General features: G+C 35.5%; 3 protein-coding genes and 1 pseudogene across 3 annotated transcripts; all 4 read right to left on the reverse strand.

Moving 5' to 3' along the window:
• Positions 1–480: 480 nt before the first annotated feature.
• LOC120159158 (probable BOI-related E3 ubiquitin-protein ligase 3) lies at positions 481–7,948 on the reverse strand. The gene is made up of 4 exons (XM_039169814.1): positions 7,743–7,948; positions 1,714–1,773; positions 1,282–1,645; positions 481–1,194 (listed from the first exon to the last, which is right to left on the reverse strand). The coding sequence occupies exons 2-4, from the start codon at positions 1,767–1,769 to the stop codon at positions 628–630; spliced, it is 987 nt and encodes a 328-aa protein (XP_039025745.1). The 5' UTR covers positions 1,770–1,773; positions 7,743–7,948; the 3' UTR covers positions 481–627.
• An 8-nt stretch (positions 7,949–7,956) lies between these two features.
• LOC120159216 lies at positions 7,957–10,434 on the reverse strand (annotated as a pseudogene).
• Positions 10,435–11,759: 1,325 nt separating this feature from the next.
• LOC120159157 (protein NARROW LEAF 1-like) lies at positions 11,760–16,219 on the reverse strand. The gene is made up of 6 exons (XM_039169813.1): positions 16,079–16,219; positions 15,223–15,754; positions 14,919–15,062; positions 14,142–14,382; positions 12,579–13,079; positions 11,760–12,363 (listed from the first exon to the last, which is right to left on the reverse strand). Exons 2-6 carry the CDS (start codon positions 15,715–15,717, stop codon positions 11,936–11,938), a joined length of 1,809 nt encoding a protein of 602 aa, XP_039025744.1. The 5' UTR covers positions 15,718–15,754; positions 16,079–16,219; the 3' UTR covers positions 11,760–11,935.
• Positions 16,220–19,542: 3,323 nt separating this feature from the next.
• On the reverse strand, positions 19,543–21,999 carry LOC120159160. Its single transcript, XM_039169815.1, has 5 exons — positions 21,768–21,999; positions 21,348–21,439; positions 21,093–21,250; positions 20,787–20,865; positions 19,543–19,769 (listed from the first exon to the last, which is right to left on the reverse strand). Exons 1-5 carry the CDS (start codon positions 21,968–21,970, stop codon positions 19,573–19,575), a joined length of 729 nt encoding a protein of 242 aa, XP_039025746.1. The 5' UTR covers positions 21,971–21,999; the 3' UTR covers positions 19,543–19,572.
• Positions 22,000–22,324: the final 325 nt, after the last annotated feature.

The raw sequence follows: 22,324 nt of genomic DNA on the forward strand, positions 1-22,324 counted from the left end.
AGACTGCTTTCACTATATAATTCTAATTATATCGGTAAACAAATTTTTTTATCAAAGAGATAATCTGACTATACGTGACCACCGATAAATCAATAAGAAACTAAATGTCGTAATGATTCTTGTGCGAACACCAAAACAACCACAAAATTATGCGAAAACGTACCAAAAATAATAAGAATTGTGTCACGAGCATAGAAAAATATGTCAAAAGGACGAACATTCTTATTCAAAATTAAAAAGACTAAAAAATAAAAGATATAATATAAAAAATAAGAGAATTAATAATCAATATTAATAGACGTTAAGATTTATGTATATTGAAAATGGTATGTGCCAATCTCTGCTCTGAATATTTATATTATCAATGAAATTTATTATTTATATGATAAATGAAATTTATTATGTATATTTGTTGAGATTTATATATGCTGGATTATATTTATGAAATCCATAATATTTAATAAAATATGATTTCGAATGTGATAAAATATTGAACTAATTAAATAGAAAAAGAATTAATCTAATTAATTACAAAATTTTGGAAAATCTAACATTTTTCTTGAATTGTGTGGGTATTTTTTGCGGGTATAATGAGTTTTTTTTTTGGGGGGGGGGGGGGGGGGGGCCTTATGCCATGTTAACATGGACACTAGCATCTTTAGAGGATTTACAAACGGGGCAAATATGAACCGACGACCCGCAAGTAGTACACAAGCACAAATGCCTGCATGGTAACAGCAGCACACACGATTCCACCTTCCCGCAATTCCTACACCACCGCCCGCCGGCGATGCCACCTTCCTCGGCGGTCTTTTCCGGGATGCACTGCTTCTCAACTTCCCAATGACTGCTTCCGCAACAAGACTGCTCGTCATCAACCTCGTCTCCAGCCGCTTCCGCCGCGGCAGCAGTCTCCTCTACGCCACGAGTACAAGCGGCGGCGAGGACTTGTTCTAGGTTTGTCCGTAGTGCGTTGGCCGTCGCTTCGTTGGTCTGAGCCATGTCTCGCCATATTTGATTCTCTATGCACAGCGACTTCACCCTTTCTTCGAGTGCCCAATTTAATTTCCTTATCTTCTCGATTTCTTCCTCTTTGGCTCTTAGCTTCTTCACTACACCGCCTTCGATTGCCTCCATTATCTTCCTCACTTGCCTCTTCCTTTTCTCCTCCATTTCCACTCTCATTCTCCCCATCTAAAAAACAAATTCCCAAATGCCATCAATATCAAAACATGAAGAAAAAAACAAACAAATTCCATCAATATTAGGCAAAACACTCACATGTTGGGAGACAAGATGGTCAATATCCAACTGTTGCTGCTCCATATGAACGGAAACATCATGACCCAGAAACGAAAACGGAGAGCAAGTTTTACTATTGTTGATATTGCCATGGGGTTGCTGAACAAGAGAAGGAAACGAAAGGATTGGATTAATGGAATCCCTTGAACGCTTTCTAGGTAACGGAAGAACATTGTTGTACGTCAAACTACTCTCTGATTTCATCACCGCCGCCGCTGCAGCTTTTTGATCTTTAACCAAAGAGTTATATAAAGGAAGCAACCCTTCCGCCTCCGTTGGAAAAACGTATCCCATCTCCGGCGGATACAGATTCCCGTTTGCTTCAATGGGATTCATCATTTCCCTGTAAACAAAGAACGATTTCAGAAGAATTTTCGTTGTTCAGAGAGTTTGGGTCTGTTTAAAACGAACCTGTTTCCTAAGAATTGAGGAGGGAAAAGAGTGAGATGCCTAGCTTCAACAGCCATGGAAATGATGGCGTTTGAGTTGGCTTTGCTTTGGCTTTTATGAAGGGTGAAATGAAAGGGTTATAGAGGGTGGTGGACCGGTGGTGGGGTTTATTTAGGTCGGTCCGGCTCGGTTTTTTTTAAATATATCTGTGGAGCAAAAATCTAAGGTTATATAAAAATGCAGATTTGTTTGTTGTTTTTGGTATTTTGCCTATTTTAGGATTTGTTTACCAAATTAACCTCTTATTCTCCCTCTTATTTCACTCCAATATGCAATTCAATCCAAATCAAATTATAAAATGTATGGCTTAATTATGCTCCAAATCCCTGTGCTCTTTTGTATTTGAAATGTAATCTCTCTAATTCTAAACAATATCATATTTAAAATTGAAAACCTTACAAATTTTATATTTAATATTTTTATTTGTTTATATAATATTTCATGTGTATAATATTGGTCATACGAATATTTTTGAAAGACATGGAATCCAGTTCAATTGAAGACTTTTGACAACATTATTAATCGAAATTAGATTGATAAATCAAGAGATAGAGGACTAAATTAGAGGAATAAAAATAGAATGAATTACTTTCAGATATATAAAAAATACAGGAACTAGGACTGAAATTAGACCAAACCTATAAATGTAGATTCTCGGTATTTTTTTAACTATGTAGGGGTATTTTAGGGATGTTGGTCCTAGAACCGGGTTTACCGCCTTATTCACTTAATTGGTTGTGATGGAAAGATTCAATAACAGACAGTCAGAGCCTCTGCCACGTAAGCATAGCGATGGGTGTTTTCTTTTTCCTTGATACCCTCTCCTGAAGGCTGAAACAACGTGAAAGAAAGGGCAGGGCTCCACTAGTACACGTGTGGGACAGGGTAAGTTAATAGGGTAAACTATGAGTTTAGTGTCTAAACTATTAGCTTTAATTAGTTTAGTATCTAAACTATCAATTTTGATCTATTTTAGTATTTAAATTTTTAATTTTTTTAAAACTATATTTAGCGTTTAGTTTTCATTTTAGTATCCGTCGTTAAAAATTTAACACATTTAGTATTTAAACTATTATTTTTGATTCATTTTAGTACCCAAACTTTCAATCTTTTCAAAATTTAACGTTAAATTTTGAACAGAGATACTGAAATGAAATAAAAATTAAATTTTTCAACGGCCGATACTAAAATAAAATAAAAACTAAAATTAAGTATGATTTTGAAAATTTTGAAAGTTTAAGTACTCAAACAGATCAAAACTGATAGTTTAGGTGCTAAACTAATTATTTATCCTAAGCTATAAGACGAGGACAAGCTACGCGTCCCACGCTCATACACTTCCCAGCGTGGCAAGTGATGGGGCCCACGTTGCAGATGATCAAATATAAGAAAAGACGCTAAATTCTGCATTATACTATTGAGGTTTTATTGGATCTTCGATATCTTAAATTTGAGTTTCGTTCTGTTTAAATCAAATGAATATTTTCAGTTAATTTTGTTTGAATTAAACCATTTATTGATATAATTATACATATCAATATTTATAAAAATTAAATATAATATAAAAAAATCTATAACTCGTGATACAATAAAAAAGCATAATTAGAAAACATATATTTAAAAAGTATTATTTAAAAGTTGAATTTTAATTTGATAATATCTATTATTTTTTTTACAGAACTCGATTAATCTGAATATAATAGAAATATATCTAAACTCGATCTTACATGTGATAGTTATATACAATAAGGCTGAAACATATGACCTTAATCTCACTACAAAGTCAAATGCCTCATTGGCTATAATACTAAATTCACGAAACTTAATTATAGGGACCAAAGTCTGAAAGTCAAAATAGTTTGGGGATTGGAGGCAAAATCAGACCGAGAGGCCTATGATTTTTTTTTATAAAAAAATAATTTATCTTGGCAATATGAGTCACATGTAGGCATATGTTGAGAATAGGTTTGGTTTAATTTGTAGGCATATGTCATTAACGTCTTTTTTTTTATACAATTCAATTAATTATAGGGTAAATTACATGGATGAATGGTCCCGATTATATGGTATTGGTTTATTAAGTCTATCGACTAGTAAAAGTTATAAAATGATCTTCCGACTGTAGAGTGTTGCTTTGTTGAGTTCATCGACTATCAAAAGTTACAAAATGGGCACACGACTATTCATTATGTTCCAAACTCGTCACCTTCTGCTAAAAATTTGACGGTATTATGTGTTGAACGTTGACTTGTTGTCTGTGACGTGATAAAATATGATCATGAAATCTCAAACAACTATCACATCTCATTCATCATGTTAGCGACTAGCTTAGACAACTGCCATTTTTTTAAACGGGAAAGGACGAGTTTGGAACATAATGAATAGTCGGATGACCATTTTGTAACTATTGATAGTCGGGAGACTCAACAAAGCAATATTCTATAGTCAGACAATTATTTTGTAACTTTTAATAGTCGATGAACTTAATAAATCAATATAGTCAGGGGATCATTTGTGTACTTTACCCTTAATTATATGAATTATCATAATTTCTTGAACCATAATATGACATATGTTTAAACGCATTGAAATTCGTTGTTGAAGATTGGAATTTGAGGGGAAAAGAATTTTCATAACAAAGTCTTGTTAAGATTGTTGTCTACTTAATTGTTTTTATGTTGAAGATTGGTATATTCTAAAGTATATTTATATTCTTTATTTGTATTGACAAATTGTTGCTTTGGATTTAAGATCATTTTTAATATAAAATAATATTAGAGTAAAGTATATAAATGGTTCCCGATTATAGTGTACTATTTTATTAAGTCTCTCGACTATTAAAAGTTATAAAATGATCCACCGACTATAGACTATTGCTTTATTAAATCCATCAACTATTAAAAGTTACATATGGTTACCTGACTACTCATTATATTTGAAACTCATATTTTTCATTAAAAAATTGACAGTTGTGTAAGTTGGACGTTAACTTAATGACTGAGATAAAGTTTTATTACATCATAGTTATCATGTTAACGTTTAGCCCATAATGCCGTCAAATTTTTAACCGAAAAGGACGAATTTGTAACATAATGAATAGTCGGATGATCATTTTATAACATTTAATAGTCAATAGACTCAATAAAGCAACACTCTATAGTTGAAAGACCATTTTGTAACTTTTAATAGTAAAATGAATTAATACAGCAAAACATTATAGTCGGGGACCATTCGAGTACTTTACCCATAATATTATTACAATTAGTATATGGGAAGAAATATGCTATGGTGTATAGTAACATAACGGTATTTTACTATAAATATCAAAATTTTAAAGATTCAAAGAGTTTGAAGCGCTCAATTTCTGTTTAAAAAATATAATAGGGTAAACTGTTTGTGTGATCATTAAATAATGATAGTATTTTTATTTTGGCCACTCAATTACTTTCTAAATAAAATTGCTAGTAATGTTACGTTTTGGTTCTATTTTAATCATTTGTTTTTTTTTTCTTTTTTATTGTTGACTAGACGAACACTATGACATTTAGGGATGGCCATGGACCCGAACCCAAATTGGATCAGTTTTTTTATTTAAAAAATTCAGTTTCGGGAAGGGTCGAGTCATGTTCTTTTAGAGATTACGTTTGGTTTTAGGTTTAAGGTGAAAAATATCCGACCCGATCTAAAAATATAATATTACCTTATATATTTAGGGATAATTACAATAGTACCCATATATATTTCAATTAAATCCTTATTTTATTGAATAAAATAATATTTTTTTAATAAATATATAATTTCTGATCGGGTTCTGATTTTATCTTAAAAAGTTAGATTGGATTTGGGTTGGATGGAGGGTGTATACTTTTCGGGTCAGGTCGTGTCGAGTGGAGGATGTATAATTTTCGGGCCAGGTCGGATTGCCCATGACATTACCTAATATAATGAAAGTTTTAATCCTAAAAAGTTATATATTCTATTAATTTTATCTTGATTTAAAATAACTAATACATTTATTTTAATTCTCAATATTTAAAACTTTATCAATTTACCTCATTTTCACATTCTTCTTCTCCACCATATATCCTTATTTATTTTTAGAAAATATGAACAACCATCTTATTGTATGTGTCACATGATAACAATAATGTACTAATTTTATGCTTCCAAGGCAAATCTCTATCTTCAAACTTAATATTTGAGCAATCTCTCTCTCTCTCTCTCTCTCTCTCTCTCTCTATATATATATATATATATATATATATATATATATATATAAATTGCAAGATTTTAATCAAGGAGACATCTTGGTTTTACTAAGCTAAGTTGCCAACTAATTTTCAGAGATTGTGCTGATTTTGTATTGCATGATTCAGATTTCAGACATCTTGGTGAGGGAAAATATATATATATTTTTCATCATTTAAAATAATATATTTTAATTTAAATAGATTATTAAATATTTAATTAACATCTACCCACATGGGTTTATATTCTTTACCGAACTAAATGGTGACCTTTCTTTGGTAGGGCAAACGTGACTGTCAACTTTGCATGAATAATGCAAACGGCAACCTAACAAAAATAAATAAATGGTTTCTGGGAGATTTCAAAGGAAGATATGGGACTGAAATGGCAATTTATTTATTTATTTATCACTTGCAACATCAATGACACGTTTCCCAACCAATTACTTAGATCATTTACGTTTATTTTTATCATCCTGTGCATGCCTGATGATGTCTGATCTGATCATTTCCCATGTGCATATTATCATACTCTCGTCCCACCTTCAAGACAAAGTCATTTTCCACATTCATTTCCCCTCACTAATCTGCTCACCCAAAACCAGTTCCCAATCGAAGGGACATGCGGTGACAATTGTCTTTTGAAAATTTAAATTTATCGTATATTTTAGATTTTTTTTCGTCTATGAAATTTTATAAATTCAAATTCATTCTCTTTAAAATTTGAAAAAACTAAATTCACCATTTGATATAAAATCATGTGTTCGTCCCGATCAATTACAGTCCACAGGCAGATTTGATCTCATCATTCATGAATTGGACCTGCAATTTTCTTTTCTCTTTCGTTTTCTTGTGTTCAAGGACAATCCATCATGAAATAAAAGAAAACAACAAACAGATGTCCAGCTGCTTTCAGATAATATTGCAGTACTGCATATTTTGACAGATTTTAATCATCATCATGTAGCTTCACAGCTATACCCTATATTCATTGTGTGACATTTTCATGACAATGTGCTGACAGCAAGCTTTTGTTTTTTTTCATGGATTATTTAAATTTGGAAAAATAAATAAATCTTTTATTCTTGTTGATGAGAACTTACTATATGGTGGAGGGAAATAAATAATTTGATGTATTTAAGTTTTGAGAGCATTTATCATATAGTTCGGTAGGTAGCCAAAGGCAAGCTAATTCATGAATATAAATGGACTGTACATCAACACTATTATGCTATGTAGGTCAATAGGTGGAGCTGGTGAAGGTGTTTTATTCACACATTGTAAAATAAAATGAATTAATTAATCATGTATATTTATTATTTTTTAAAATAATATTTTTAGTTCTTTTACTTTCCAAAAATTTAAAATTTGTATCGTTATCAATGGGCAATAAATTATCAAGTACTCAGATTATTCTATTTGACATTATATTGATGATGAGGTTGTAAATTCATTATCATTTTCTCTATGATTTGGTCATATTGTACATATATCATTTAGGTCAAAATTGAAATTATAAAACTCAAAAAATAAATGGACTAAAAATAATCAAATTAATTTATATGAACTAAATCTTCAACTTGTGCATAGTATGAGGACTAATGATAGAATTTGACACACATTTAAGTTAATGATCCATTGTTCCAAAAACAGATGGCTCTTATTCCTCCAATTTATTCTCTACAAACTGAAAACTGAAACAGTGGGATAACTTAAGAAACAAGAAAGAAATGAGCAAGGAACTTTGAGACAAAGGAGTGGAAAATTCCTAAAATCTAGGTCTTTACAGACAATGCATTTTTACAGACATGTTTAGTGACTTGTGTCTTATTTGCTAATTGAACAGTGAAGACCATTTCAGTTTATGAAGGTCTGGGGTCTCGGCAGGGCAGCCCTGCTGCTTGCGTCAGAAGGAAATCGAGATTGATTTCCGCAGAAATGTATGGCAAGAATTGTCCATTCAAGTAGAATTCGGATCCAGAGACAAAAAGATATCAGTAGAAAAGCTCGTGTCATGCATAATCTCCCAGCTGAGATCTTCCAAAACCAATTGTCATGAACAAAGCTCCTCGTGGATAATTGCGGGAAGGAAACTGCATGGTGGTTCCTGCAGACAAAAAATATTATATAAAACTCATTCCATTCACGACATTCAGAAGACCGTCGAAGGAAAAATACATCCGACGCACTTTAGTATATATGAATGCCGATTCAAAACTATTTTCATTAGTGTTCAAAATGCTCAATGATAAATCCAGCAAAATTCCCATGGTGTGAGTGTTGGATGCACGGTTAATGCCAATGTTGTCAAGGGCGCAAGAGGCGCACTCTAGGTGCTTAAACCCTTATGTTGCCTCGGGCACAAGGCGCAAAAAAGGGCCTAACCTGAGTGAAAAAAAATAAGTGGAAAAAAAAAGAAATTAAAGAGCATGCCTAGGCGCACTGTTCGCCTGATCAAATGGTTCTGGCCTGAAAGGGTCTGAGTCGCTTTTGTTGAATAGTGTGCAGGCGCGCTAGGCGCACGCCTTGACAACACTGGTTAATGCCAAGAACTTGAAAACTAAACTGCATTCGATGAATGCTTGCATGGCAATGAAATAAACAAGAGATGTACAGTTACAGTTTCCCGACTGTTGACTGGCCTGTCCTCCAGGTTCCGTCAGGCTTAATTCCATATCTTGAGTTGCGGTCCAACCAGGTTCATATGCTTCAAGAAAACCAATCTTAGCCTTATTAGGCAGATCGTGGGGGTGAACAAACGGCACTCCATGTGGCCATCCGATCTCCAGCACAAGGACTATCTAGCGCATGAATGTGATTCTCACACTCTTTTAGGTAACAAAACCGTAGTTTGATGCCCTTCTTATCCAAGATTTCCTGAACCCTTTCCTTGAGCACTCGTTGAGCCTCGAGCCGTAATCTCTTGGAAGGAGGCAGAGGTTTGCATCTCGTATTATTCTTCCTCCTTCTAATCAAGGGCTTCATGGACCCTGTACCAGCATTTCATTATCCAAGGACCTTCTGTTAACAACTTCTCCCTAAGGCTACATGGACACAAAAAATAACAGAAAAGATAATCCAACATCAAGAAGTCTCGGCAAACCAAACGGAAAAATGTTATGGTTTGGATCAAACTATTGAAACCCCTATCTCCCCCTTGTTGGACTTTTCAGCTACTGACACGTTGTATAAGAAAATACTGCATACGCATTGTGAAATACTGCTTACCATCTTGGGCTGTGGGGAAATTAAAGCTCGGGAAAGTGTTCCGATTAAAGAGTTGATCCGTTGGGTGAGATCTCTGCATGAAGTCATCCACCGGTACCGGAATCTGGAACTGAGCTTCAACCCCGTGACCAGCTGCTCTCATCTCCGAGCAACTGAGGCTGGTCATGGAATTGGGCATGAGTTTGAAAGCCAAAGAGCATCGTCCATACATGTTATCCCGAATATTATTAATCTCCATCCTATGCAATGCAGGATTGACATAACCTGCAGTAGCTTGATAAAGTGCCAGACCAGGATAAACAACAGCTTCTAGAGGACTAAGGTCCCCATCGACAATAAACCACCGACCATGAAAATCCCTTACATGCAAACCTGCTTTATCCGACTTAACGACAGATATCAAGCTTTTATCAACCTGGTGCTCGTGGTCAGGGAACATGATCAATTGTCCATCATCATGTGTTGTTAAATTGTGGTGTTGTGCCCCATGAAAAGAAGGCCTTGCATGACAGCACACCGATAACACCGAAGAAGATATCTCCCTGCTTCTTAACGGTACGTTATCGAGTATTTCAGTAAACGGCGAGCTGCGCAAATTCAAGTAATAGCTGATCGCATCAAGTATGCCTCGTGCTGCCTTACCAAGCAAGCCAAATATGTCAGGCAAACCACCCGGAGGAAACTCCATTCCATTCCCGGGCTCTAACAGAGTTAGGCCTGGCCTGAAATCGTAAGTTTCTTGCCAAAGCTGAGGATCGGCATAGTAACCAGACGTTTTACACCACTCACGAGAATCATTCGTGTGAATCATGTCTGCAGGTGGGTAAGCTTCCCTTTGATGGAAGTAAAAGCGAGCAGAATCCAAACCGGATCTCAAAAGGGCTCCATCCCTAGCTGGGAACTGAATGATGGAAGCAGAATACTGAGCAAACGATTGCGATAAAGTCGAGACCAAGAGCTTGTAAGAGTCCGAAGGAAGGCCCTCGGAGGTTACGAGATCAGTGAGCTTTACACGACCCAGAGATGGCAGGCCATCTTCACCGGCGATTAAATTCTTCCAATGTACCTACCAGCTATAAGCTACCTAAATTTTCAACAAACAATAAAGATCAGAAGTGGCATCACTCAAAGGCCATTAAGGCATCATCTAACCAAATCCAGAAGAAACCATATAACCCATCCTATCATAAACCATCAATCGTTCCATTTACTAAGAAATAACTCACACAAAATGAACTTGCTTTAAATTTTGAATTTTTATAATATATAGAAAAACCCAATTCATCAAATCAAAAACTAACAGAAACAAATACCCAGAAACTTGTATAAAACCCAAAAAATCAAATTTATTTATGAAAAAAAAAATTGCCTTTGGTTGAGTGAAAGCGCTTTCCTCCTTGTTCTACAGCGAACTGAAAGCTGAAATGCTAAAAAGCTGCGACTGCGAACAACAATTGAGAGTAAAAATAATAGAATTTCCTCGCGGAACAGAAAACAAAACAACACCATTTTTCTTTTCCTTTTTGTTTATTCATAAAAGGCTTAATAGAAAAAATAGCCCCTAAACTTTATTCTGATTACCATATTGGGAACAAAAATTCTTTGGTTAAATTATGTATTTAGTACCTAAATTATCAGTTTTGATCCGTCATAGTATCTCAACATTCAATTTTTTAAAAATCATACCTTATGTTTAATTTTTTTTTTCATTTTAGTATTCCGTTGTTAAAAATTAACTCGTTTAGTACCTAAAATATCAGTTATGGTCCGTTTTAGTACCTAAACTTTTAATTTTTCTAAATTTAACATAAGTTTTTAACAAAGCTCTTAAATAAAATAAAAACTAAATATTAAGTATATTTTTAAAAAAGTTAAAAGTTTAGGTACTAAAAGAACTAATGCTGGTAGTTTAGGTACTAATACATTGTTACCCAAATTCTTTTTTATGAATACTTCAGTAATGAGTAATTATCTTTTTTTTATATTATTTATGACTCTAATTATACTATGTGGGTTAATTATACTAAACGAACTTAAAGTGTTAAATTAGGTAATTTAAAGAATCTAGAAGGCTAAACCTAAAAATGTAGGCTCTAATATTAATTCTAATCAATTATTGAATAGAATAATCGAAATTGATCCTCGAACATTTTAATGCAGGGCCAAATTAAATTATTCTCTAAATTAAGGGACTAAAGTAAATTAAATTTAAAATAGAAGCTCTAATTGTAAGCCCTAATTAATTTTAATCAATTATTAAATCAAATAGATTTAACCCTCACACATTTAATGCGAGGACAAAATCGAATATCCCCTGAATTTTTTATTGTACATGGGTTGAGATGGGCTGGATTTTTGACCGACCCGAATTTTTGGGTAAAACTCACATTCGATCTAACTCGACACAAATGTATAGATATAAAAAAAAATCTTATTTTTATTCGATAAAATATAAACTTAAATAAAATAAATATAGAGAAAGAGGAATATTCAATGATCTTGGATGACTTTGAATATGGTATTAGAAGGGAACTGATGGGGAAGAAATTTCCAGTCCGTTACTGCAATAAAAGAGGGAAGAAAGAGTTGTTTACTAAATCACTGTTGTAAATTACTGAGGTTAACTCGACCTAGTAAAGTTACAGAGTTAAAACATACAATTTTGCAGCCTTAACTCCATTAAAATTTAGGGTCCCAAAAAGGGTTTTTCACTTTGGTTCTTCAGTGCTGGTTGAAGCTTCGGAACGCCTCCGCTTGGCTTCATTGTCGCCCAAATGCAATGAAACGCAAAGATCTTCATCGCAGCCGTTCCTTAACGATGCAAGATTTTCAGAGACGGCCTTGTCGGAGAAGTTTCTATGCAAGGGAGATCGCCCGATGAAGCTTGGAATAAACTGGTGCTCTATGCTAGGACCAGCACTGACACCGTCTTCCAAATGAAACTCGGTTTTTATAGTTGAAGGATTCGTTTCCGGGCTGTTGCAGTCTACTTCTAATGGGATATGCTGAATCTGAAAACCCAATGGCTCGAATTTGTTTTCGCTCTTGTCCTTTAGAACCCTTTCTGGAGTCGAGGAGTCCCCAACTATAGAGGCAATAGCTGCTGCCAAGACCGCTCTTTGTTCTTGCACTGCTTCTGTAAATAAAAGGAAATGAAAGTAACACATAAACCCAGATTACTCGCCTGGAGACGAAAATAACAAGATTTAAAAGTTCAATCATTGCGTCGAATACACATCATTCCGATTGTCCTAATCATCAAGGCATTTTTTTAGTATCGATAACGACTCTGAAGATGAAACGTGATATTAAAACGATGAAGTAAAAGAAGTGTTTCGAGAGAGGACAAACCTTTAAGCCCTTCCTCTGTAATGATGATGTCAAGCTCAAGGAGGTTGAGCAGTCGCCCAAGATCAACCCCACTGGTCCAATTTTCCGGTGGCTGTCCAACTTTTAGCTTAAGTCGACCCCGGTTTGCAGTTCCACCCCATATAATTCCTATTGGCCTCGGCTTCTCCCCGTTTTCACCTTTCATAATGATGAGGCTTCCACTATCCCCTTCAAGGTCAAAACTTTGCTGATTCTCGCCGACAACAAGAAAATCGGTTAAGAAGCATATGCCTTTCTCATCATTATATTCAAGGGCATAAGCTAATACCGTTCCCGAGGTTAAGCCAGAACTCCTTCCGACCTTCATAACTTGCTTACCAATAAGGCTACCGATTGAAGACTGCAAATCGATAACCTTGACATCACCGATCTCACCAACACCTTTAACGGATGTAGTAACAGTGGACATGTCAAAATCATTAGCAAACGGAATAAATGCGCCATCTGCTCTGACAAATGTTTCTGCAAGTTTATGTAATTGTTAGGGACACGATTGAAAGTCAGTTCAAGAAGTGAAAAATGCCGTACGGAGGGAAAACCTGCTGAGCAGATAAAATAGGAAACATGAAAGAACATAAGGAAAGAATAGTAACAAAAACCAGATATTGATGGTGGTATCGAACCAATAACCACCACCTCCCCTCCCCTAGTTCGAACTCGAGACCTACATGTTGAAGTTTTTAAGTTTCCTAGGGAAATAGAGCAAATGATGCATCAACCGGCCGATATACCATCCAAGAAAAAGTGGTAATTCCTCGCTTAACCAACTAGTTCGATGACTGAACAAAAGGAATCTCGATGAGATCCTGTTTCAATCGGGCCATAAATATATACCATATTCCAGATAGAGCGAAGCATTGACAAGATACATAAGCAATAAGATCTTGAGTCAAACAGGACACGAAATTTGAAAGAAAAGCAAGGTAAAAAAAGCATTTCGAAACAAATGCGAAATTAGTCAAACATGAAGGAAGCAAAGAACAAACCCTATCTGCCTACAAACCGATAAAAATGCATAACGGTGACCTGATTAAACCTTAACCAAACAATGTCATGAAGATTTTAATGAACCAATGGTATCGGATAGGTTTATTATTGGAATATATTCTGGAATACATGACTGCATTCTAGAATATGCAGTGACGTGTGTATGTGCTGCTGATGTGAGCGTTGTGTGTGAGTGAGTTGTTATAGCTGTTAAGAAATATTGGATTCTGTTATGAGTTGATTATAGAGGTTGAGTACACTTGAAGTTACAGCTTCTATATAAGCTGGTTGTAACGTAGTTAACAACGAGCTTAATGAATGTTATCAGAGGTTATTCATTGAATTCTATCTTCTCAACATTTATAAAGGAAACAGCAAAATGACATAGTTCAAAAGCTTCATTAAGATAACTTCAGAATAGTTTAGTTTGTTCATGTTGCAGCATAAGATTTCGAGGCAAAATCGAAAAGTGAATTAGTGCAATCCAAGTTTTTTTTTCTGAAGGTAGTGCAATTGAAGTTATCTTAAAATTCTTACCTGGGTTTATTCCGGCAAAAATGCCATACCAAAGATCGTCTGTTATGAATGAAGTAGCTCTCTCCACTGCACCAAGATATACACCGGGACCAAGTGTTGGAGGCAAAGGATGAAACATTTTTTGATTCGGATAATCCAAGTCAACTGCAACATGACGATTTGTGAGAAACCCAACCTGTCGGCTGCCAGTTTGACTTTTCACAATAGCACCCAAAGTCCCATAAGTTTCCTGGTTTGCTACCTGAGGGTACAAAAATGGTAATAGTTATGTGAAAATTCATACGAGACATTTACATATTTGTCAAATAAGACTTTCCGGAAGATGGTTTCTTTAGTCACTAATGATGAACACAAACATATTGTCCAGATATATAAACCAACATCTGATGAAAACGACAAGACTAATTCAAAGTTCAAAATATGTTCTACAGAAGAAAAAGAAACATTTAGACAAACCAACCTCGACCAAGTCTTCATTTCAAACAATTTAAGGCCAGAGTACACGACTCATTTTACTGTATTTCACTATGAAAGGTGATAAACTGATAACGTCCATGAGGTACATTTCAAGCCCATGGAATTGATTTGCACCATCCGTAAAAATAACAAAAGTGAAGCTTACTAGGTAATTTTAATCGCTGACGACATTATCATGTAGAACTAGATTGGAATGTAAAGCTTGCTTAGGATGATCAGAGTTCTCAAGCATGCTTGTACACCAAAAAGATTTACCAACTACCATAAAATGAAAAACATTACAAGGCAACTTGAGAATACCTGAGAACCTGAGCCAATATGCGGATCACCCCCACGCAAATCATCCACAATCTCCGTGTACAGCTGCTCTTTGGGTGCTGGCTCAGGCGCACCGAAATACGAGAACTCCACAACGTCCACATCACACCATACTCCTCCTGGCCCCTGATTAAAGGAGTTAATACTTATTTTACAAACATATCGAGCCTGAGCCCAACTGAAAGGGTTGAAGCAAGATAAAACCAGTGTGTAGTAATTAGGGAAAAGGTCAAAGAATAGGAGCAACAGAGGAAAAGGTGCAGGAGAGGAAGTAAAATCGAATAACCTCTAAGGCTGTAGGTAGACATTGGATGGGACTGAGCCATTGCTTATCAACTTTCCTGGAGACGAAAACGAGGATAGCCGGTATGTCGGTCAGCACACCCTTTTTAATACGGAAACCAATTGCAGTCCCGAGACTGTAGCATCTCAAAATCTTGCTATGAAACGCTCTTATGGTCATTAGTTCCAGCAACGTCGCTGCTTGTTGCCCTTTCGGCAACCAACCAAGAGTCGCAGGCAGAACTCCTTTCTGCAGATTAGAGAAATAGTCCGCCCTCTCTTCAGCAGCATCATTTAACCTGCTGGAGGTCGGCCACGAAAAGTAAGGAGCATTATTATCACTGTGCTGTCCAGCCGAGGCAAAAGGCTGAAGCGTCGGGGAACTAAACGAAGGAAGACGAGGATGACAGCAGCAGTTTCTTTCGGAATCCAAAGCCGATTCATCCGATGGTGTCGAACCGGAGCAACGCCCCCTCGTATTAAGCCTGGATTGGTCCATCGTTTAGACTAGCTAAACCGAAATTGCGGTGAAACACCTGGAAACCGATACAAATGACAACAACTCAAGATACAATTTCATTTCCTTTTAACCTTTTGAGAACGAACAAAACACAATTAAGAGCTGTTCATCTTGATCAAAGCGTTTAAACACTTACATGTGAAACTCTAAATCATATTCTAAAGAAATAAAATAATTCATCCAACAACAAACCATCAACAAACCCAATTTTAATAACACAAAAAAGAAACAAAAAATTAACAAAAACGAATACCCAGAAACCAAAATAAACAGAAAAACAAGAAGAAAAAAAGTGAAAGAAACTGATGGAGCTAACAAATGATTTCTTAAAAAAAATTGCCTTTGGTTGAGTGAAGAGCCGTCCTCCTTGTCCTACAGTGAGGCAATGAACTGAAAGCTGAAAGACTAAAGGATGCGACTTTGGAGCAACAAGAGAGGGAAAGGAGATGGAGAAATTCCTCGGGACAGCAAAAAACACCACTACTTTAATTTCTCCTCTCTGTCTCTCGCTCACTCTCTCTCTCTTGTGTAGGATAAAGTACATCATAGGTCCCTAAACTATGATCAAATAATTATTTTAGTCACAAATTTTAAAAATTACAACATAATTATTGGTCATAGTTTAAGAAATTAGGGTTACGTGTTTAGTACATAAACTAGCAATTCTAGTCCATTTTTCGTGTTTTAATTTTTAATATTTTAAAATTATAGCAAAAGTTTAATTTTTATTTTATTTTAGTAACCCACCATTAAAAACTTTAGTTTTTACTTTATTTTGTATTTTCATTCAAAATTTAACGCTAAGTTTTACAAAAAAAATAATAAAAGTTTGGGTGATAAACGCGTTAAATTTTTAACGGTGGGGTGCTAAAATAAAATAAAAACTAAATGTTACATATAATTTTAAAAAATTAAAAATTTAAGTACTAAAACATACTAAAATTAATAATTCAAGTATTTAATATATAACTTAACCATAAACTTATGGTGTAGTTTATCCATTTTTTAATAATATCAAATGATTTCAAAATAATACCTACGAAGGTTGGCCTGAGTGGAAGGGGTTCTGGTCTCTTAAGTAAGTGGTCTCAAGTTTGAACATTTGTGGATGCAGAAAAAAATACTTCACAAATACAATTATTTAAACTCTAAATTTTGAAAAAAAATAATATTCTATTTTATCGATAAAAGTATACATTTTCTGATATAAAAATCAAAAAAGGAAAGTGGTTATAAATATCGGAATTTAAATCTTATAAAAAGAAGATAATTCGCACAATAATATTAGTAGTTACGTAATTCACAAGTCAAAAGGAATGTCTTAAGGCCTTAAAAGCATGGGTAAATTACACGTTTAATATGTAAACTATCAGTTTTGATCCGTTTTAGTATTCAAATTTTCATTTTCTAAATCATACATAAAGTTTAGTTTTTATTTTATTTTAGTATCCCGTTCAAGATTAAACATTTTAGGTACTAAAATATACCAAAACTAATAGTTTAAGTACTAAACACGGTAAGTTTTAACTACATAGTACTAAACTGAAACAAAATCAAACATTACGTATAATTTTGAAAAAATTGAAAGTTTAAGTATCAAAATAAACCAAAACTAATAATTTAGATATCAAATACGAAATTTACCCTAAAAGCATTTTAGATGTGAAGAGAGGCCTCGTTCACAAGTTGATTTGTCGAGTAAATGGATCAATTTTAGAATCGAGATCAAGGACTTACAAAATATTTTTCTTAATCCTTATCTAATTACTAAATCAAACTGCAAGTACTAAACCAAACTATAAAATCATTATATTACTAATAAAAATAACATACTATAAAAATAACAACCAGATGATCTAGTATGATGAGGTATTAGATCTTTTAAGTAATATTAGGGGTTCGAATATTGGTGTTTACGAATGAAGTAAAATATGTTGAGAGGGTCGCATTCGACTCTGTAGTATCCGATCTGGATTAGTCGGTCATGACAAAATAATTGGACCGTCTATTAAAACTGCCAAACCTTGCTGGGGATCGAGGTCGCCTTGGAGGAGACAATGGAGAACGACCTCTGGCAGGAGAGGCTGGCCTGCGCCTAGGAGGTGTTTCACCACAACGACGAAATGGAGAATCTAGATGCCGACGTGGAGACTCTGGTGGTCTTATAGGAGATCTCCTTCGTGGTGACAGTGGGGGTTTCCGAAACATAACATGCAAGCTTCTCAACCGGGTATTCCGGGAATAGCTTACGGTCACTGCCGGACTCATCGGTGTTTCCATTGGCACAATCATTCGGCCACACACCATTCCCATACCCATAACTCTGATTCGTTTCGTGCAAATATTGAGTATAATCAAACTCATTACTATGACTCCTCATCAAGAGCTCTGTCGATTCCACAGCCGGCAACCTCCGGCTGGATTTCGACAACCGAAGTCGCTAGCTGGTGCCGTCTCGGACACATCCGACACTCTATAATGCTCTTTACATCCAGGACAAAACCCATCACCCGTTGCAATAGCATCTGTATAACAATCCTTACAAATCCTAAAACCACACTCACACGGGAACACATCTATGCCTTGCAGATTGGTCATCATCTTGCGACCGCATCCAGGTATTTCACAAAACGACCCTTCCGCAACCACTGTCACCGGATCAGAGTTGACAATCTTATTGGAGTGAGCATAAATCGTTTCGCATTCTTGATGTTCATCGTCACCGCCGCCGCCATCATTTCCGACATCTTTTCTTCCTCCTCCTCCTCTTATATGATCCCAAACACCACGACGACGATCTTCCCGAGCCGATTTCGATCTCAGGCCGCTATACGAGGATGGCCTCCCTAGTTGCATCGACAAGCACTTGCATTTCCCAAGTATGAGATTGATCTTTTTCATTGAATTCGTGTAGATGGAAGAAAATGACGAAGAGATGTTGGTGGATGAAAGGAGACTTGATTTACACTCTATGAAGGAGCAATGAAAATAGTACTTAAAAGGGTTGAATACATGGCTGGTGCTAAGTCTTTGTATTTCGGTGCTACGAAACAAAATAATTAGTGGGATCAAACTTACCAACCAAGCATTTTCATTAATTCAATTTAAATTAATTTATAAATGAATCGAATAATTTATAATTATATAAAAAAAACTAAGATAAGATCAATGAATACATTTAGGGTTTTGATCATACATTATTCACATTTTTATATATTCATAGGGAGGGTAATATTACCCGAATCCGACGGTTTTCAATCTGATCCGATCGAATCGGGTCGGATTTTTTTAAAAAAATGGGTTTGAGTTGGGTTGGATCGGATTTTTTAAGGAGTGAGGTTGGGTCGGGTTGGGTTCGGATGGAGGGTGAAAAAATCTGACCCGACCCCAGGATAATAATGTATTTCCTTAAAATTTTATTATTTTTTAATTAAATTCTTTTTTTATTGGGTCAAGTCGAGTCAAAGTCAGATGTATGATATATATATTTTGGATTGGATCGAGTGGATGATATAAAATTTTCTGGTCCGATCGGGTTCAGGTGGATGATACTTATTTTCGAATCGGATTGGATGGACCAAAAACCCGATCTTAATCCGACCCGTTGCCATCCCTATATATTTATGTGAAGTGAAAATATTGATAAGGTAATAAAATAAAACAAAAACAAAACTTTAGGGATAAATTTTAAAAAATGCAAAAATTTAACTATTAAAATATTTCAAAATCGATAGTTTAAATATTAAATATATAATTAGACCAATTTTAAATTATATATAAGGAGAGCTATATGCAATAGGTTCCAAAACTGTTTTCAATCAGCAGTTTCCCTCATCATCTTCTTCGACTGCCGCGGTAGTCTTCTTCGCTTTCTTTATCCTTTAAGAAGCCTAGAAATGCGAGAAATCCGAAAAGGAAAAATCCGCCTGACCAGTTGCCCCCACCGCCTCCCCCTCCGCCGCCGCCACCGTCATCATCACGGGGTGGAAACCCAGAATCACCATCATCCAGCTGCGGCGACTTCTCCTTTGCTGCATTTCAATAGAACATGTTAAGCCAGTTACGTTTTCTCGTAAAATTGTAAGGTGCTGTACTCGAAGCAAAAGGAACAACGAAGCTGCAAAGTTCAAGCCAATCGGCTATCTACGATATCATTGGTGAGGGAGTTCCTCATAGCCAGGGATCCATTCCCAGCTCCAGAATGATCAGGTGTTTATCACCAGGAAAATAGTACACCAAAACTACAGAAAAGAGTAACATAAAAATTGCTAGAGCTCCCGGTGAGATCTGGGATAACGGAAAATTGTACGCGAAATTACAGTCATCCTACTGAAGTTGATGGAGCATGAAAGTGAACGCACGCATCAACACACCATGGCTAAGTTTCTAAAACTAGAACGAGACGATACATGCCTATCATCATCCCTTTCGATTATTCAGGTATAATCACTTAGCCCACCATAACTTTCCCAACCACAATCAAACTTAAGGCAGGTGACTAAAATAACTGGAAAATCACAAAAATGATTACATATAATTAGGGGTGGGAATAGGCCAGGTCGGGCCAGACTTTAATAAGCCTAGGCCTGGCCTACAATGATTTGGGTAGGCTTGGGTCTGGCCTGTGGTCTGTCAAAGACTTTTATTTAGGCTTGGCCTGGGCCTGTTTAAAAACCTGGCCTGTTTAAAAGCCTGTTTAGTTTAAAAACCTGTTTAAAAGTGTTTAACAATAAACATTTAATATTTTCAGTTTAGCCATTAATTTTAGAGTATATCTCTATTAAATCACTCTAACTTAGTATATTTTACAAAGTAGTCACTCTAAATAGGCCGACCTATCAGACTTATAAGGTTTTTTAATAGGCCTAAGCCTGATTTATTTAGTTAAATAAGCTTTTAAAAAGATCTGGGCCTGACCTGTTTAGTTAAATAGATCAGGCCAGGCCAGGCTTTATACATGCCAGGCCCAGCCCCTGGAGGCCGGCCTGGCCACCCCTCCATATAACCAATTATAGCAAGCTATTTAAAGTGCATATGTTTGTTATTACAGTGAACAGGAGCTTGGGTGATCGTTGGTGCTTCCCGAGTAATGGTTTGAGTTTGCCCCGATGCACTGCATGTTGCATTCTGCGAGGAAAAGAAACCAAGTCAGAAAATCCAAATTCCAGCACCATCAAAAGTCCAGTTTGAGCACGTATAAAGCAACACACACATATGAACGCAAGTTTCAATCAGTTCCGCTGAATTCATTTCCGGCTTTACTGCTGTTTATGCAAGCAGATGGTGCATATATAAAGAGTTTTGTATTATGTTAAAGGAAATCAATTTTCTCGTAGCTACAGCGACAAACATACCAAAGCAGCAGCTGCACATATAATGGATAAATATTGGTTTCTACGTCTTCCAACAACAGGTTGTAAGTGCAAGCCAAGTCCCCTTGGCCGAATTCGTGCGGGAATTCCATCGGCACCACAGCAGCCATGGCGTTTAACTTGCTGCTCTAAACAATGTCCTGGCGAAAACAACGACGAAAATTATCATTAAAATATAAGAAATTCAATGAATGACAAAAGAAAATTCCAAGAAAACCAGCTAGAACAAGATCATACCTTTAGATAATGAAGGCGGCAAGGATGCAGTAACACTAGCAGTCAACATTTGCAGACAATAACAACAAAGGCTATTCGGATAAGAACAAAACCTGAACACATATGAAAGCTTGCATCTCTTAGATTATATCGAAATTTCAATATTCAAAAAAATGAAATCCCATAAAAAAATTCCATTTTCAGCACACATACATGGATTATATAATTAACAATCCTATACGCTAAAACTAAAAGCACCCAAAAGAAAACGAAATAAAAAAAATGACCCAATTCTTTTCTCTAATTAACAACAACAAAAACAACATAAAAGGGAAACATTGAAGTGATAAAACCGAATTAATTCATGGATTAAATCGAAATTGAAATGCCATTCATGGAATTGAATATAATAAAAGTTGCAAAAGGAAAAAAAATTGAAACCTTGAAGAAGCTGCTGGATACGATAGGCCAAAGAAAGCAAAGTTGCCGACTTTAAGAAGGAACGAGAACTGGGAATTGCAAAGAAGACGAAGAACGGGACTCAAATAAATGGCGCAGGGGTATAAGAATGCATACAATTTGCCGACTTTAATGGCTGCTGTTTTATGGACGTGGAAACTAGAAAATTGGGCATGGAGAAGCATAAGCCAATGGATCGGGGCTTGGATACAAAAGTTTATAAATTCGGATCTTTGGGTGAGCTTCCTTCTTCTCTCCCAAGGGTCTTTGGTTCGAATCCCATGTTTCCCTCTTTAGGTTCTTTTCTTTTCACAAGATGATGACATATGTCACCTTTTGATGGGTAGAAAATAAATATATTAAACTAAAATAAATTTAATCATCAAATTGAATGATGACACATGGCAACATCCGATTGAAAGATTAATTGTATTTTAATTTATTATAATTAGGACCAAATTGATAGAAATATAAGTAAGAGTGACCAAATATATAATTATACTAATTTTACTAACTGTCACGTCAACATGTTCGTTAAT

This window comes from Hibiscus syriacus, unplaced genomic scaffold, assembly GCF_006381635.1.
Source record: "Hibiscus syriacus cultivar Baekdansim isolate YM2019G1 unplaced genomic scaffold, ASM638163v2 tig00111342_pilon, whole genome shotgun sequence".
Taxonomy (NCBI): Eukaryota; Viridiplantae; Streptophyta; class Magnoliopsida; order Malvales; family Malvaceae; genus Hibiscus; species Hibiscus syriacus.